The sequence below is a fragment of the Eleutherodactylus coqui genome, chromosome 5 (assembly GCF_035609145.1).
Source record: "Eleutherodactylus coqui strain aEleCoq1 chromosome 5, aEleCoq1.hap1, whole genome shotgun sequence".
Lineage (NCBI taxonomy): Eukaryota > Metazoa > Chordata > Amphibia > Anura > Eleutherodactylidae > Eleutherodactylus > Eleutherodactylus coqui.
Window position 1 is genome coordinate 195,362,111 of NC_089841.1, and position 18,962 is coordinate 195,381,072.

Sequence of the window (18,962 nt, forward strand, 5' to 3'; positions counted from 1 at the left end):
TGCTGGGCTTCTAATGCAGTGCCGTTAAAAAAATGGAGTTGTAGAATAAAGCCCCTTAACAGCCGCCATTAGAAGATGTAAAGGGTGGTCATTAAGAGGTTAAACACTTTTTTGTTTATTACTTCATTCCATATTTGTTCCTTTATAAATATTCTACAATGTAAAAAGAAAAGAAAAAGCATGTAATACATAGATGTGTCCAAACTTTTAACTGGTACTGTGTAATATCTAATAAAAAAAAGGCCTACAGGCTTTTTCTTGCACCGCACTTTGACCCCTTTGCGTGACCTTTGGTGGATGATTTCGGTGTCATTAGATGTGTGACATCCTCACCACCGCCATAAAATCATACTATTTGAGTTTGATACATTGAGTGACCTGTGAGGCCGGGTCAAAGTTCCTATGCTAAGTCTAGCGGTGCTGTTGTGCTTCAGCTTCGTACTTTCTTTTCTCAAAGCACCCTATGTATGCACACAATCCCAGCTAAACAGGAGAAAGAAATAACACTATTATGGCTGAAAACTATGGTAGCATAGTTCACCAGATGGACGCCAATCCTCACTTCTAATAGCAATAGTGGGAGGAAGGGATTCAGGTAGCTGAATTAATCTAGGATGGTGACCCCAGCTCATTCAGTTGGAGAAGGGAGCTGGAATGGAGCCAGGCCATGTGAGCCAGCCCTGAACCTAAGGCCTTATTCACACGAGCGTTTTATCGCGGTGATTTTGCCGTGATAAAACGCTGGCCGAAAATCGTGGCCATCTGAAGCATGGGGTTCCAATGAATTCGTTCAGATGGGCGATTTGGCAGCGCCTAAAGTTGGTTGTCCGGAAAAAATATCACATATGGTACCAATTCTGGTGGCCGCTTTTACACGCGGCCGGAAAAGATAAGACTTGCCTTATCATTTGCTTGCGATTAGCCAATGGGAGCTGCCGGCAGGCAGAGGGTGAGGGAAGGGGGAGGGAGTTTAGCAGAGCTGAACTCTCTCCCCTCAGCTGACAGTATTCCGGGCTGCGGCATATATATACATCTGAATGGGCGAGAAAACGGGAGATGCAGTTATGACTTGGTTGCGGCTTTCTCCCGTTCATGCAATTTTCAGCCGCAATGCGGGCCAATCAAAAAATACAACTCACTAATGATGCTGAGCAGCACATTACAAACGAAGAGGAAAAGGCATCCAGCGACACAACTTTATTTCAGTGCTTGTTGCTCCCATAACTATCCTCCATCTGAATTTTTTGGCGCTAGCACGGAGTGAACTTTATACAAGAAATCTTACATAGGAGCTTACAGAATACAGATGTAGCCTATGTCCATTTTTGCATAGACTTTTTATTTATTCTTCATTTGCTCCCTAAACGGAAAATTAAACAACTTTTCTAAATGGTTTTCATTAAAAATGTTTATGATTTTGCTTCTGTAGAGTCTGTGCAACTCCTTTACATTGCTGGCTTTGCAGCTGCTTCTGACATACACCGAATGGCCACTTTTACGTGGAACAATTATCGTTCGCCCGAGTGAACAAGCAAATGATGTCACAGTTTGCTAGTTCGCTTGGGCAGTCAGTTTACACACAAAGATTATTATTATTTTTTATTTAACAGGATCGTTCGTTCAGCAGTGATGTGTTAGAGTTGGCGGGGCAGCCTACTTAGTAAGTATGTCAGCTGACTCGATTGGCGGGTCAGCCGATATGTTAGGCTCTGGTGTTCTCGTTTAAGTCCACAAAATCACGCAGTTAACTGTGCGATTTTGAGCAGACATGGGGCCTTACATGCGCAATTGCGCCCAAAAATAGAGCATGTTGCGTTTTTTTCCCCACACTCAAAATGCATGAGAACAACATGTGTGAAGTTACCCATTGAAGTCACATGCAAATACACCAGTGTGAGGCCGCCCTAATGTGTATAAAAATACAACCTGAGGGCAAAAACACATAGGTGCTAATACACTCGCCGCTATGGAGCGTATTTGCGCATGAACTGTTGTTTTGGGGGGGTTTTGACGATTCAAACTCCGCGCTAGTTCATGCAAGTTTGAAAAAAAGTAGAAAGATAGGTCCTGCCCTATTTTTTCGCATGTAGTATTACCTACGCTCGAGAATCCTGATAGGGAAAACAAAGCCATTGAAATCAATGGTTTCATTTCATCCCATTATGCGCCAGTGATTTTCACGACTACATAACGGGACTAAAATACGCCCATCTGTTTAAGCCCTAAGGGCCTCTTACACGTCCTGAGAAAAAGGCACGAATGTTTGTCTGAATGTTCATTTCCCAAATCGTTGGGCTATATAAAAGTGCGAAGAATCAGCCAACAAACAAGTAAAAGCAAGTTCGCCAACTGATCAGCTTGTATGCTCACTAGTTGGCTGCACGGGGAGATGCGCAGCCATGTATGGGGTGAAACATAGTATTGATCATTCGACCCCATACAGCAGATATTATCCTGTTCACACAAGAGAAACGGATGTTGACCTACATGCACATTGTTGGTCAGCGCCCATTAGCACGGGCAGATTATTTGCCAATGTAAAAGGATCCTGTATAATTTATACACACAATCGCTTTCAGGCATCTTTGCATCAAACAGTGATTATAAGTAAAAATTGCATAAAAATTCAAATTTGCAATTAAACTGAGTACTCAGGCAGGAGCCTTACGTGTTAAAGAGACGTCAAAGCCACAGGAATGCACCAACCAATTTTTGTATGCAAATTCAATTGGGGATTATATAGGTATATAATTTTCCGTTCCCTTATACTAACTGTGATTCTGTATAAAAAGACGCACACTACACCACCCAGAAAGCGGAAAAACACTGATTTGTTTTCTTGGAACTAGTTGAAAACAATTTATGGCGACAACAGGTAAAAATGTCTTTTCTGATATATGGAAATCTTTTCCATCTGTCAGAAATGTCTTAAACATTCCTCTCGAGTTATAATGGTTATTGTTATGACTGTAGCATACAACGAGTATGGAAAGAGAAGCGGTCAGCAAATTTTACCCTAAAAATTTGATACGGAAAGGGGGGTAGGGTAAAATGCATACATTTTATTTGGGTTTGTTTGTGCTGTGTGAGTATTTGGGCGACCCATTTGACACCATAATCCGGAGGCTAGTAAACTTCTGTGTCTTGGAGTTGCTAAATAGGCACAAAGGAGTGATTAGAATTAGATGAGCATCTTCTCAAGACTTTCCTTAAGAGAAAAGGATATTACCCTCAGTATTTGACAAAAAGCAAGTAGGCTCTCTGATTTATAAGGGGGAGGGTAATCTGAACAGAGGTCTATGTTACTCCACCCCTTGGGTTCAGCTAAGATGTACAGTGAGAATGCCTTTCCACCCAGTAGACTCTCCTAAATATGCCCATAGTCCCCCTCTGCGCTTAGATCCGTCTGAAGAGGGGGGTCCAAAGACAACAAAATGGAGACTCAGTGGTGCTAACTCAGAAAATAGATATACTGTATATTAACAGTGGAATAAGATATATATGGGATCCATTGGGTGTATGGCACTGGATAGTGCCACACTAGATTCCAAGCAAGCTATTAAACAGATACACAGGAAGGTATTGTTTAGCAGATCTTTTGATGAACCATGTTCAGAACCACAGGGGTGAGCCACCTCCTCCGGCAACAGACCATCATGTGAGAATAACGCAGATAAGAGAAAATGGAAGATGGCACTCAATTGGATGGTGATGGAATCTTAAATATCAGAGTTTTTTTAAATAGACGTCGGATACTCACCAGCAGGGAAGGAGCTATGTGTGAGTATCTGACGTCTACTGAAAATACTCCTATATTTAAAGCAACCCTCCAGGCCTGGAGAAACAAAGATGGCCACATCAACTTCTCTGACTGCCTGATGCATACTGTGCATTAGTTTGCATCATTAGGCACCTACTTTGATTAACCAGTGCTGTCCACAGGAGCAGCACTGACCAGTGTGTCAGAGAAGTAATGCAACCATGTCTGTTTCTTCAGGTTCAAAGGGTTGCTTTCAGATTCCACTACTATCCAATTGAGCACCATCTCCCATTTTCTCCCATCTGAAGAAGGAAAGGGGCACTCATTTAAACTACCTCTATCTCTGCCTAAATTGGACTCAGAGCTTTGATGTTGGTCTTGTTTTAGAACAAGACTAATATTGCAGCTCTAGTTGTGATCTATCCAGAGGTAGAGCCTGTAAAAATGTAATTGGGAGTAGAAGCTGTAGTGAGAGCAGCTCCCACTACTTCAGCCTGTTCTATATCAGACTGACTGGAACTGTGATTCCCATCTTATTTTAATGCAAAGATTTGGGGCTTTAAAACAAGTCCAAGATTAAAGCTCTAGCTATAATTAAGCCTGCCATTTATAGCAAGGATGTATCTCAGGCATCCTTGGCTACTGAAGTGCCTCCCTGAAATAACTCATGAGATAGGGGCTCCATCACGCCCCCTCCAATTGCAAACAGCCGGAGGAGAGGAGAGAGGCAGAGAGCCGGTGAGGAGGAGGTGGTCGCGTATATCGGCCAGCTGTGAAAACGGCGGCTGATATACGCTCCTGTGAATAAGCCCTATGGCCAGGTTCCCACCTGACTATAAAGAAAAAAAGTGAAGAGTTTAGTTTCAAGTGGACTTGGATAGCCACAGCATCCCCCATTAGTATTTGTGCCTCCTCTCAGTGGCCCTATAGTAATTGTGCTCCACTTCAGTTCCTCCAGTAGTAATTTTGGCCCCAGTAGTAATAGTGGCCCCCAATGGTCTCAGTAGTAATAGCAGCCTCCAAACAGACCCAGTAGTAATAGCAGCACCCCAGTGGTAACAGTACCCCCAGTATCTCTGGTGGGGAAGCAACCACACTAAAAAGTACTTAACCTTCCCTATGCAGCTCCAATCTGGGCACTGCTGATGATCACAGGCTCTGACCTCTGACACTTCCCTCTAGCGTCGGCGTTACTGCACTTCTTGTACATGCAAGCACCAGGAGGAAGCGTCGGATGTCAGAGCATGTTATACTCAGTAGCGCCGGGACTGGAGCTTTGTGGGGAAGGTAAAGTATTTCCTGGTGGGGTTTCCAGTCCTAATCATCAGTTAGAGCACTTTTGCGCTGTAACTGATCATTACAGAAGTAGTCAGATGGGTCTAGCACTACCGGACCCTCCTGACATTGGAGCAAAAGATGCACATACTTTTTAGCAAGATTTTTAGTCTGAAAAATACAATATGTCCGGCCTGTGTTTACATGCTGGAGCTGGACACAATGGATGACATTTTGATGTACTTCTTGTGCCGGTCCAGCAACCCCAACGAAAGATGCTAACTGCAACCATTTTTTGTCTGGCGCATATGGAACTGACATACTTCTAGTTGCTTTCTGTATTCTAGGAGACAAGTCAATTAAAAAGCCCAAAAATAGACTATTTTGCCTATTTCTAGAATATTAATGTGTGCAAGAATTGTCCTACTTTACTGTTGGATGTCTGTAAAATGGAGACATAATGAATGGAAAAACAAAGTTAGGGCTTAGGGCTCAGTCACACGGGCGCTGATCCGCCCGTGTTTCTGGACGATAAAACGGCCGCACTGCAGATGCGGATGAATCTCCACACCAGCCGGAAAAAAGAACACATGGCTGGCAATGGAGCCGGTCATGCGGAGATTCATCCACACGCGGTGCGGCCGTTTAATCGTCCAGAAAAACGGGCATATCGGTGCCCGTGTGACTGAGCCCTTAAACAGATGAGTGTGTTTTTGGATCATTTAGCGAGTGTGAAAATCCCGCCCAGAAAACATGACGAAGCAAAGTTATTGATTTCAATGGTTTTGTTTTCACTAGCGTGATTCTCGCTCAAAATTCTTATGTGCGAGAAAAAAGAGATTCTAAACATGTGAGAAAAGATAAGGCAGGACCTATCTTTCTGCTTTTTTTTCTTTTATGTGCACCATAACATGAAGTTTGCTTGATAAAAAAAAATACTTTTGACTGGCTAATGTGCAAATATGCTCTATAGCAGCGAGCACATTTGTGCATGCCCTTAGACTCTTTTCACGACTTCCTTGTATACCAAAAACTGCATAGGGACGGGAGACGGGAGTGGTTTCAGACAGTGGTATGTGCAACTACGTTCACCGCTATGGAGTGTAATTTTTACCTCGCCGGCCGTTCAAACTCTGCACGAGAAAGATAGGGCAAGTCCAAACTTTTTTTGCCTGTACAATTAACAGGCAGGAATTCCGATAGTGAAAATGAAACCACTGAATTCAATTGAAATCAGTGGTTTTGTTTTGTTACGTTCACGTGTTTGAGCCCTTAATGTGTGAGACGGAGACCACTTTGATGAGTCTTTTTAGTGGGGGCAGAAAAGCGCCATCCTCAAGATATATCAGATTAAGAGCCAAATTAAAGTGTAACTGTACTTTCAAAAAAACATTCCACATTGCAGGAACATTTCAGAAGTTTTGATTGGTGAGGGTCTATGCGCTAAAAGCCCCACTGATCATTAGAGTGAAGCAGCAGAAGCGTTCAGCAGAGCTCTACCTCTTTCTAGCTGAAGACGGGCTGGAGACTAGAGACAGTGCTGAGCACTTCTGCTGCTTCAGTCTAGTAGGGGTTTCAGTCCCCAGATCCCACTGATCAAAACTTTTGACATGTTCCTACAACTTGTGAAAAGTTTTTTGAGAGTACTTATACTTTACTGAAGGATACATCTGCATATAAAAAACCTATCAAAAATATAAATATGAATGGGATAAAAAGACTAACTCCATTTCTGTTTAGATTCATCAGCTACCATTTAATAATATTTTTCCTCTCACAGTCAGGAAGGATGAGGTACGGGTGAATAATACGGTATGTGTTATGGCTCTATTGTAGTACTGCTTATGCAAAATTAAGAAAATGAAAATGTGACGCAGGTTCATCTATCAAATCAGATGCTGGCGGGTGGTTTATTCTAAGAGTGGCTGCACACATAGTGGTTACTGCCGCAGTTTTATGGCAATTTGCTGTGTTAAGGCTTAAACAGATGGGTGTTATTTAGCCCTGTTCTGCAGCCGCGAAAACCATGTCTGCATAACAGAATGAAACAAAACCATGGAAATCAATAGTTTTGTTTTCACTGTTGTTAATAGTGCGCGTGAGAAAAGACAGGGCAGGACCTATCTTCACGCTTTATTTTCAAACTCGCATGCACTAGTAAGAAAGTACTTTTTTGTCCACAGATTGTCGGTGACCAGGTATGCCAAATCCACCCAAATGTCTGACAGAGAGGTCGGATAATTGGTGTTTGAAATGGGTGCATCATATCGTGAAATCTGCTGAAAGACTAGCCATAGTGCAATGTTTGTACAGAGAATGGTTGCTCAGTGACACAGGAAGACTCCAGTACTCATAGACCGGGCACAGCCGCACGTGGAAGGCCAACGCCAAATTGGGTGGATAGCAGTTGCGGATAGACGGGTGACTGCAGCACAGATCCAAGCGGTGGTTGAAGTCAGAGTCACCCTATGAACAATTGTAAACCGATTGCTTGAAGGTGGGTTTTATTCTCGGACCCCCAGTGGTGCGATCTGTTAACCCGATTAACCCTCCCAGCAACAACCAACCTGCTGTACTGCTAGACACAACTGGATACGAGAATGGAGAACAGTTGTGTTTAGTGATAAGTCCTGGTTCTATCTGGGGCAAAGTGATAATCGCCAGCATATCTGTCTGCGCTTTGGAGAAAGACCCTGCTGTGATTTCAGAGGGCCACACCGGTGCTGGAGTCGTGGTTTGGGGCAATCAGTTACGACAGCAGGACTGAGTTGGTGGTTGTTGATGGCACAATGACTGCCCGCCGGTATGTGAACAGAGCGGTACAACGTGTTGTCATACCCTTCATGATCACCATCCAAAATGGCATCTTCCAACAGGATAATGCCCATCCACATACCGCAGCCATCACAAGACGCCTCGAAGGTGTCACGTCCGTGGATTGGCCCGCGCGGTACCCAGATTTATCCCCAATAGGGACACCACAGGTAAACGCATTACGTCACACGGCCGCCCACCACAAACTGTACAACAACTGACTGCACAAGTCATGCGGGCATCGAGAGACCCCAACAACATATCCAAACACTTATTGACCCAAGACTGTATAGGTGCAGCCGCTGGGCACTTCTTACCGAAACCTGCACCCAACTGGACGTAACTTTGATTCATTCCAATGACGCTATCCTTTATTCTGGGTATGACTCGGTCCATATCTACCCGCTCTCACTAATTCCTTCTACATGGAACACTTTTCCATACTTTTCTATTCCTTGTGCTTCGGATGGAGCTAAACAAAATTGCATGAGCTTTTCCCACTAATTTCAAGCATAATTCCATTTTCTTAAACCCCTTCTGCTAAGAATACTTCTAAGAATCCCATTACTTTTCGGAGTAGTTACAATGCCAACTGATCAGTAGAATCGGTGATGTGTCCAGCCTATTGAAGATAATGTGCCGGCGCTGTGTATTGTTCTCAGCTCCATACTCCATATCTAATACGGGAGAGGATCTGCAGCGACAAAGTAGAAGACACTTGTCTGTCCTATTATCCTCCTTTGCCCTCCACTCTCCTCAGCCTTGCTCCTCTACATCATGTTACTGGCATGCAATGCTAACATCATCTTTCATTCATTGGACCTTGCATTCCCCTCAATGCCCAACAGCCTATACATACATATATATATATTGGACATTTCATATATCTGTAGCTCCTGTATATTGGGAAAATTTGTGTATGTACCCCAGGGGCACAGAGTCACATTGCATCCAAAACCAGCCATGTCAGATGCCTATTCACTAAGCTCTGTAATCCATCAGTGGAATGCTGTGTGTGCAACAATGTATCCAATATCTATCTATGTATCTATCTATGTATCTATCATCTCATCCTCTCCATGTACACGTCCTGCTGCTGCTGTCTGCTTATCACACTCCTTGTCCCCTCTGCTTTGTGGCTGTCACTTTGTCTGTGTCTCTCTCTGTTCTTTGTGTCCTCTTGTATTAGAGGAAAGGAGAAAGAGGAAGAAAGAGGAGGAGAGATAGAAAGAGAGAGACTTAGAAGGAGGAGGGGGAGTGCAGGGGATTTTATTTCAGGGGGGGTGGGGGGGTATGTCAACTCGTATTCTCAGCATCACTCGCTCTAAAACCAGGGCAGCATCTGCAGGAACCTGTGTGCCCGTCTCTATCTCTGCCCTCGCACTGTCTGTGCCTCCTTATCACATGGTCTCTGCGGCGGCAGCAGCAGCCTCTCGTAGATGTGGAGCTGTCTCTGCAGCAGTCTTCCCGGGCGCTCTCCCAGCTGGAGTGGTCTCTGTGAGGGTCTCTGCAGAGGTCTCGGTCTGTGGCGCGGTCTGTGCCTCACACGTCTGGAGTTACACGGTGCGTGCAAACTTCTGCGAGGGTCATGTGTGTGCATGTATGTGCGGGGGGCATGGCACAGGTGTGTGGGGGGAGTCATGCATGTAGTGTCCTGCAGGGTCCCTCACACTGTGCAGCAGCAGGCAGTGCAGGAGGAGGTGACTGCCATGGGAGGTGCTATCGAAACTTCGATGGACTAGTGTGGGGGGCATACTAGTGGCTATGGAGGGGTTTTCACAGGATGATTGAGAATTACTTATGGTTATTGGTATTGCCAAAATTGTCAAATGGGATTTTTTTGAAAAAAATCATTTTAAGAGCATTTGTCCCCAAAATGAATTAATCTATAAAAACGAACAAGGTGGCAGTAAGGGGTATATATACAAAACTGCCCATTCTGAGGGTTCAATATACTTCCTAAGTCTAGGGGGCGGGATGATAACTCCACAAGAGCGTTCTGATTGGTTCAGGCAAGAGCGCTACTTCCGCCGCTCACCCAAGTGCCATTTTTGTTGGGCATCCTGTAGCAGCGCCTTTAAAGTCCTCATGTCAAAAATGACAGAAACCCATCATTTTTGAAATTTTAATCGCTCGTTAATGAAAATCATATAATTATCCATGCAATCTGATAAGTGGAGAGAAGCTGCAGTGAACGTGCAGGTTGTTTTCACTACGTGATCGGTTGTACGATTAATTGCAGATTGCGTCGTTATGCTACTTGTATATGATTGCAAATTATTTAGCGCTAATCTAAGTATGTCAGAGAGTGGTAAAGGGGGAGGAGCTCTAAGTGGCGGGCATCGGTGACAATATATAGCGTGACGCATTGATGGTGAGAGGTTCCATCGGTAATGAACGCAGGCGTACGTTTAATTATGGAGCAATTACAGAATTTATGTGGAGCAATAGGAGAGTTAAAGGGTGGATGGTGGAGCCGTATAATAAGTAATGGAAGAGTCACAGCAAAACGGTGCGAACCAATATAATGCATTGTAAAAAGAGAGATAAAAGGAGGTGCTGTGAGGAGAGAGGTAATTGAACAATGGGATCATATGCAGCAAATGGCTTAATGGCTCATTAAGGGGAGCACTTAGAAGAGTTATGGGGACCATAAATGGGGGTCCGTGAGGAGTTTTCGGGAGCAGTCAGACAGGTAAGGGGATTGGCTGCGGGATGATCAATGCCTCAATTAGACGATCACATAGCACATTCTGTACACACTTCTTGGCAGACAATCCACCTGACATGTATATTTAAGAGTTTAATTCGTCTGTTGCACAGATGCAGACGCAGAAAAAATCGTATTTTATATGTGGAAGTTAATACCCAGCATTCACCATCCTAGAATAATCCACTAAACCCTACAGGGAAAAGAGACATGAATTTTACAAGCAGTTGGAATAGAGATAGCGGGAGGGTGGCATTAAAAAAACAGTGGTGGGGGGAAGCAAGACTCCGACAGAAGGACAATGAAATATCTGAGTGTAGAGGAGAAGGATGACTGGATATTTCTAACGTGATATCCACATCCTAGTATGTGACTACATAAAAGTCCATATGATGAGCGCAGTGATGGCTACTGTGACTTGTTTAAATTCTGGTCACCTGCTCGAGTCCCAAATGAGGGACTGCAGGAGATGTGTTGCCATCACTGAGACGTGTCACCAGATGGTCATGTGTGTCCCTCAGAGCCACAGAACTTCTGCAGTGGCACAAATTGTGTCCAGGCAAGCTGCTGCCTTCCCGATCCCTAATATCCCCCCCTCATCATCAGCTCCACATTTAGGGCTTTGTTTTTTCTCTCCCTCTCGCCCATTTGTTTTGTGTTTTGTTCTTCTTTACTGGTATCTTTATCTATCCCTCTTTCTCCCCCCCCTCCTTTTCCTCTCTCAGTCTCTCCCTATGATTTCTTATCCTCTTCTTATTGCAGTAAAGCGTAAAGTGTTGAACATGACGGGCATACAAAGAGACAGAGGAAGAGAGGAGAAGTGAGGGGAGAAGGGGAAGGAGAAGTGGAGAGGAGAGACAGATGGTACAATTTGTACGCAGCAAAATCCAAACAGGGGAAATAAGTTCTACATAAGGGGGAGCGCAGTGGGGAGAAGATACAGAGGAACAGTGGGAATCATAGGAGGCAGGGAAATAGTGAGAGATAAAACCAAAAACAAAACCTCCTATGGTCTTTTGGAAAAAGCAGAGGTAGAAAAGAATAGTCTGAACCTCCTCACTTGAAATATCAGGCCTGCAGGGAGACAGGAGGTGGAAGAGTCGATGGTGAGAGGAAGAAGCAGGAGATGAGCGCAGAAACAATAGCGGCGGTGCAGCACTCAATGAATTTAGTCACAGGAGTCCTCTTTGTTTGTTTGTACATAACTACAAGTCTTATACTTTCCCTACTTACATTTCCTTCTCTGTCCTGTTGTTCAAATGAAAGGAATTGTCTTTTTTTCCTTTTTTCACTTCTATGACTTGCAAGTTAAAAAAGTCCTAAAGGTAGAGAAGTTGGAAGAGTAGAATGAGAGGAACTAAATTGTGCTCCTATTCACAGGGAATGGGAATGTCAAAAAACTTCAGGCAGTTTCTGATATTCCCATTCACTTATGAAGAGTGAGACCATTTTTCCAACAGAGAATTGGTACCTGAAGTCTCTTGGTGATGTTTGTGTTGCCAGAAGTTGGACCTTAACTTATCATATTCTAATGACCCATCAAATTGATGGATCACAAAAATATTCAAAAAGTTACCATACAGCCACTTTAAGTTCAGCCAAGTGAAAACCATTAAAGCTTTGTCCAAAACTAACAAATTGGTTCAGTTACATAATAATACATCCACCAAGCCAATAATTTTGCATAGCAAGGCATGCAGGACTTTAGGAAGTGAGATGACAATACAGGATACTGTAACAGTGGCCTTATTAGATGTTATCCTAGAAGCAGCTATAAATAAGAAACGGATAAATGTGATTTGTTAACAACTTGACATAAAAAAGGCCATTACAGTGTAAGTATGGGCATCAGCAACATGCCAGCGCAAGATGCCCACTTTACAGCTCACTGAACCTTAATTCCAAGACTGATTTGCAGAGAGTTCTGATAGACAGGGCTCCCCATCATGTCTCACCCGTATGTCAAACTCATCTGGACAATACACCTGTGTGATAAAGAAGTGTGTAAAGAAATGTATTACTGTCTACAGTATATGGTCAGCATTTCTAGCAGGGTCTGAAAGAACCCACAGCTATTGCCGTCATTGATCATCAGTTTATGGGTTAAATATAACAGTGTATCGACATTATATAAATAAGGAAATGTGTAAAATATCAGAGTAAACCCATTTATAGCATTTAAAGGTTGACTTTACATTGTAATCCACTTTATTTTTCTTTCCCTCTTCTTTGTTTTTGCCAGTTTCAAACTTCATGGTTTAAGTAACAACTCAAACTAAAAAGACTCTACTACATGGAAGACTCTGACATACAGCATACAAGTCGCAGTCTGTTGTGACCTTTGTCTCTTGGCCCCATTGTGTTATTGCGGGGTCTCCATCCTCCCAATGCCTGCCCTCCAATTGTGCCCTCTACTTTCCTTACTACTTTTGGGCTGTTCCTCCACTGTTCCTGTCATGGAGGAATATTCTCCAGGGCTAAGTGGAGATAGTGGATCTCCATCTTCACCTCCGCAGGGCCCTGGTCCTCCTCTCCGTTCCAAGCGCAGCTGGGTCTGGAACCAGTTCTTTGTGATAGAAGAATATGCAGGACCAGAACCTGTCCTGATCGGAAGGGTGAGTAGGTGTATTTCGTAAGACTATATGCTCCACTATGTTGCACAAATTGATATGTAACGGAAAACATTTTATGTTTGGGTAATAGCTGGTGCTGTAAATTTACAGACTCTGAAGTATCTCATAAAGGAGAAATAATGCTTCATCTGTCACAGACCATGCTTTCAGGGATGTAATTCATCAATTTTGTTTTGCCTTCCTCTGGATCAAACAGCCGGGCCTTAGGAATGTTGAATTTAATGGACATGTGCCTTTTTTTTAACCTCTGTATCTAGCTTTGGGACACAACAATAGCCACATTGTAGATAGGGATTACAACTGGGAAACACTGCTGATCACACAGTCTCATGCTGACATCTCATCCACGGGAGAACTTGTTAATCCACATATTTCATAGATAAGATTCTCATCCTCCTGTTAAAGGGGTTCTCCAGGTTGTATATTTTAATATTCATCCCTCTAATTCACTAAAGCATCTGTCCAGTTAGGAAATCAAAAATTACATGTACATCAGTACCTATTGAGGGTATCTGCTAGGTATTTCACTCAGATCTTGCTTCTTAGCTCATTTCTATTAGTGTAGAGCTGTGATCTGTTACTACAGTTTATTTACAGTGTCTACAGGGAGTCAGGGGTAATCTGTGACACCCCCAGTTTCATTACCAGTTCAAGGAGCCACACCCCATGCCTCATTATTGGTTCAAGAAGCCACACCCCATGCCTCATTATTGGTTCAAGAAGTCACACCCCATGTCTCAACATTGGTTCAGAGAAACACACCATGTATCCCATCATTGGTTAAGGGAAACACACTCCTTGTCTCATCGTTAGTTCAGGCTGCTGATCAGTCCCTCTTCTGCCTTCACTGATTAGCTCCTCTACATACTTGGCTGCTGCTTAGCTCATCTCTATTATGACAGGCTTGCTATCTGTCAATACAGTTTAGTTACAGTGTCTGCAGGGAGTTTGAGGTAGACTCAGACACACCCACTATTTAATGATTGGTTCAGGTAGACACAGCCCTGTCTCATGAATGGTCCAGGCTTTTGCTCTTCACCTCCTGCAGCTCTGCCTTATCTGATAGTCTGCTATGCATAAACAGAAGCTCACCAGAAAGTCAGGGAACCAAGAGCAGATTTATAGTACAAGGACAGAATACAAATAATCTGAAGTGCAGACGACTAAACCATCAGTGAGAAAAAGATGATTATCAGGTAACTATTGTATAGATTCTGAGGCAAATGACTCTTATTAACGGGGAGCCACTTTCACACAAGCACATTTTAGTCCGTATTTGGACCATAATGTAGGGCTAATGTAAATCTATGCATCTATTTACATTGACGTATTTTTCACGGCCATGTTTTATAAAAACAGGATGTGCTATTTTTGCCTCTATCGGGCCAAAAATACGCCGCTAATACTCTATAGAAAGTCATTAAAATATAGTTGCTTCCATATATCAGCAGCATTTCATTTGTATTTGCGTTCATTGGTAATATTTTCTATTGGGCAAATACAAAACCCTATTTGCTTAGTAGAAAATAAAACCAATGGCAGCAAACATGGTAGCATATACAGATCAAATACTGATGATGTACAGTTGCTATATCATCTGTATTACGGATCTTGTATTACGGACGTGTTACAATATGCTCATGTGAAACTGGCTTAAGAACAAGAGGGATTTCTTAATACTTATCTTTAAACAAAACCTCCCTCCCTGCAATGCCCACTGAGCTGAACGCTGCTACATGCGAACATTACAGCGGCGATCAGGTCCATATATAGCTTTCCTCTCTCTGCGCAAATCATAGGACACCCATAGATTGCACAGAGAAGGTGCCCGATCTGTGGCCGCGTCACAGACTGTTAGGCCTCATGCCAACTAGAAAAATACAATCCACGCAGAATCTGCTGCGGATTTCCGCAGCAGATTCCCGCAGCCGATTCCGCGCGGATTTGCTTTAAATGTTTTTTTTTTTTTCATGTGGATATCCGCACCTATTGCTAGCAATGTGGCCGATCCGCGCAGAATCCGCGGTAAAATGGAGCATGCCATGTGAAAAACGCAAATCTATTAAAATGCCATCCGCGGGAGCAAAATTCAATTAAATTGCCCGTGGATGGCTAATGATTCCCTATGGGCAAAATTGAATGTTGATTCTGCATCGGAAATCCACAGCGGAATCCGCAATTCAATTTTGCTAGTGGGCATGAGGCCTTAGGTCTCATGTCCACTTGAAAAATACAGTCCGCGCAGAATCTGCCGCAGATTTCCGCGCGGATTTGCTTTAAATGGTATTTTTTGTGCATGCAGATATCCGCACACATGTTGCCGATCCGCGCGGAATCCGCGGCAGAATGGAGCATGCCGCGTTTTTCTTCTCCTGCGCGTAAAAAACGCAATTCTTTTAAAATGCCATCCGCGGGTGCAAAAATCATGTTAATGGACCGCGGATGGCCAATGATTCCCTATGGGCAAAATCCGCTGCAGATACCATGGCGGAAATCCGCTGCGGACTCCGCAATTCCATTTAGCTAGTGGACATGAGGCCTTAGTATGTGACACGTCTGCAGAGTGTGAGAAAGGTACTTACTATTACCTTGTAGCCTCCACTAGAAGCACCCGCTATTTGACTGTTCACCATGGGCAAAAAGATCCTTATTTCTTTTGGGATATATATATATATATATATATATAAAATCACATCCCCTCCCCTTCTTTCATTATGATAAATACAGAAAAAACATTTCTGCGGAGAGCGATAATTTCGAAAATGACTAAGGGCACTCTTGACAGCCACCTGCGGTAAAGCACAGAAAGCTATCTGCAGCCACCAATGAGAAGTATTGCTATAGAAGTATGGCACAATAGGTGACTTAGTAACAGCACTGGAGTTGTATATAATAGAAGGAATTAAGTCAAATTACTGTCTAACAACATATGGTAGCGCCTGTAATTTCTTTGGGTTTACGCATGGAAATTCATCAGAAAGTGTATCTTTAACAATTTCATAATCTCCGTAAAAAATAAAGCTGCCCAAAAGCATATGATAGATAAATGGTGGTCAAAAGTTGTTTGCTGGCAAGTATCACCATTGACAGCCCCCCTCCTATTAATATGCATATTCAGCTAGGCAGAAAGTGCATATTAATTTGTATGGAGATGGGAGGGAGAATGACTGCTGGGCACGGATCTAGAGCTGCTTAAAACAAAAGAATCAGCTGAAAAGAATCAAACATGGCTGATTCGTTTCACTCTTCCTTCCTCCCACAACGGCCTCAATAGACGAAGATCACTGACAGATCCAGCTAAAAAAGACAGGATCTACATATATCATACTAATTTACATTAACAGCTTTAAGCAGTTTCTACTTTTTTTTAGTGGGAGACACCTACAATGTAATGTGTATGCAGTAGCGGATTAAGTAGAGCATAGGCCCTGAGCTGTTCCCCTAGTGCCCCCCTTTCTCTACCGCCACACCGTTCATAGTTAATAATAATCTTTATTTGTATAGCGCCAACTTATTCCACAGCGCTTTAATGTTTCCGTACTAGACAGTGTCAGTATTCACTGTGCCAGTGCCAACACGTGAAGAGGAGCCCAGGAGCTAGGAAGATAGGTGTTACCGACCGTTATCTATTAAACTACTCAATATACATAATGGCCAATTTAAAAAAATAGGAGGGGGCAGTGGATAGTGCTCCCTCTAATCATTTGTAACTAGAGTATGGGTCAGTTAGGGACTTCCACACTGTTTCCTTTAAATCAGTTGATCCAGTACTGCAGCAAATAAATACTCCTGTAAATCGCCAAATTAGCCATTACTACAGCTAGTTAACGGGTTTATTGTACTGGGGTCTAGGGCAGTTAAGGGGTTAGTGTCTACTACTCTGGTGATATAGGGCAGTGAGGAGGTTACAGACAGGATTCCTGGTGGTCTAGAGCAGAAAAGTGGTTAATGCTTGAATCCCTGGTGGTCTAGAGCATTGAAGAGGATAATGACACCATCCTTAGAGGTTTATAGCAATGAAACAGGTAATGTTTACATCACTGGTGGTATAGGTTAATGTCAAAATCTCTAGTGGCCTGTGTCAGAAAAGCGGTATTCCTGGTAATCTAGGATAGAGAAAGGGCTAATATCCAAATCCCTGGTGGTCTACAGCAATGGAGAGGTTAGTCTTTCATATCTGGGTTTCAGTGGATTTCTCACTTCTCCAGGCTCCAGTGTTGCGCTGGCTGAATTCAGCTTCCTGCTCTCAGTGCACTGATTACAGAGATCTATGAAGCGGGGTAATAGAGAAGACCCAGTCGTTGCATCAAAAAACAAGACAAAAAAATACATAATTGGTATCTCTCTAATCGTAAAAGTTCAACCTATTAAGATACTGCATTACTGATCCCACGCAGGTAACATTGTCAGAGAAAACATAATGCCAGAATTGCGCTTTTTGGTCACCTGATTTCAGGGAAAAATGGAATAAAAGGTGATCAAAATGTCATATGAAACCTAAAATGCTACCAATAGAAACCCCACAGCTTGCTCCACAAAAAAAAGCCTTCATACGGCCCAATTAAAAAGTTACGGGGGTCAGAGGAGAGTGACAGAAAGCAATTTAAATATAAAAAGTTTTTTTTTTTAAAGTACTACAGTACTACAATATAAACAAAAACCAATGATTGGTATTGCCAAAATCGTATTAACTGTGGCTGTCTACAGATTTTGTAGCCCATGGGTCGGAAGAAATAGCCAAATAGTCAGCTATCTAGTATATGGTAGACTTTATCTGAGATGGTCACATCTTGATTTACCAAACAAGTTTACCAAGTAAACTGTTAAGCCTATGTTTGTGGGAATTGTCAGTGTGGATCCAGAGGGAGTCGAATAAAAAACCTAATGGAAACGTGTGGCAGTTGATATTAGCAGTGCGCAATCCCTTCTAACCCCTTAAATGGTTATCTGATTAATTCCCTTGTCCGTCTACCCACACAACGCACAAACAAGTGACAGGAGAGGCTCTTGTGTGTGATTAGAGTGTTCTCCGCTCCGATTGTTCTAGAAAATCAGAACTTGATGTTGACTTGACAGTTATAAAGCACGGTGCTCTAAAGCCACCGCTGGATCTCATCTTGTCATCTAATGCTGCATTCGGAACAAATTGGCCATTGTGGCGTCAATATCTAAAAACTACGTCGGTCCTGAAAAATATCAATTTCATCAAAAAGCTGTGACATTCTTTCGGACTGTTTAAGGGGTGAATTCACACACGGCGGTATAACTAGAGTGTGCCAAAAATCAGGCAACCAAAAGCAACATCTATTTGTGGTAAAACACGTAGCGAGTGATTTATTAGACTGGTGTTTTATATGCAGCTGTAAGTATAGGCTGCGCTGGCATGAAGTGCGACAAATTTATTAAGTGATGCAAGAGTCTGAATACATTTAGCATATCTGAGCTTCAAATCTGAAATCTATGATAACAATAAGTGTAGAAATCAGCTATCATTTACACCGGATTCTGACAAAAATTATAGTAAATTTGGTGGATTGCAATAGGCCCCACCCCTCCTGCTAAGCCCTGCCCCCTTTTCTTGCCACTTTTCAAAAGTGGCCAGGAAAATAAAAGTCAGACATTTTGGTGCAAGAGATGGCATAAGACTTCGCTAACACTGTGATATGTGTCCGCGGAACTTCTTTTGTGGCTAAAGTCACCGTGTAGCCCTAGCCTAATGTTTGTGGATTGGAAAGAATGTGTTTCAGCACTATCCAGTGAAATACAAACT

General features: G+C 42.9%; 1 protein-coding gene across 2 annotated transcripts in view; it reads left to right on the forward strand.

Moving 5' to 3' along the window:
* The first annotated feature begins 9,184 nt into the window (after positions 1-9,184).
* Positions 9,185-18,962, forward strand: part of CDH24 (cadherin 24) — a 72,384-nt gene continuing 62,606 nt past the window's right edge. For both annotated transcript variants that reach the window (XM_066603954.1, XM_066603955.1), the window contains exons 1-2: positions 9,185-9,412; positions 12,802-13,174. In XM_066603954.1, the coding sequence (XP_066460051.1) occupies positions 12,947-13,174 (228 nt within the window). In that variant the 5' untranslated portion in view covers positions 9,185-9,412; positions 12,802-12,946. The remainder of the gene's footprint in view (positions 9,413-12,801; positions 13,175-18,962) is intronic.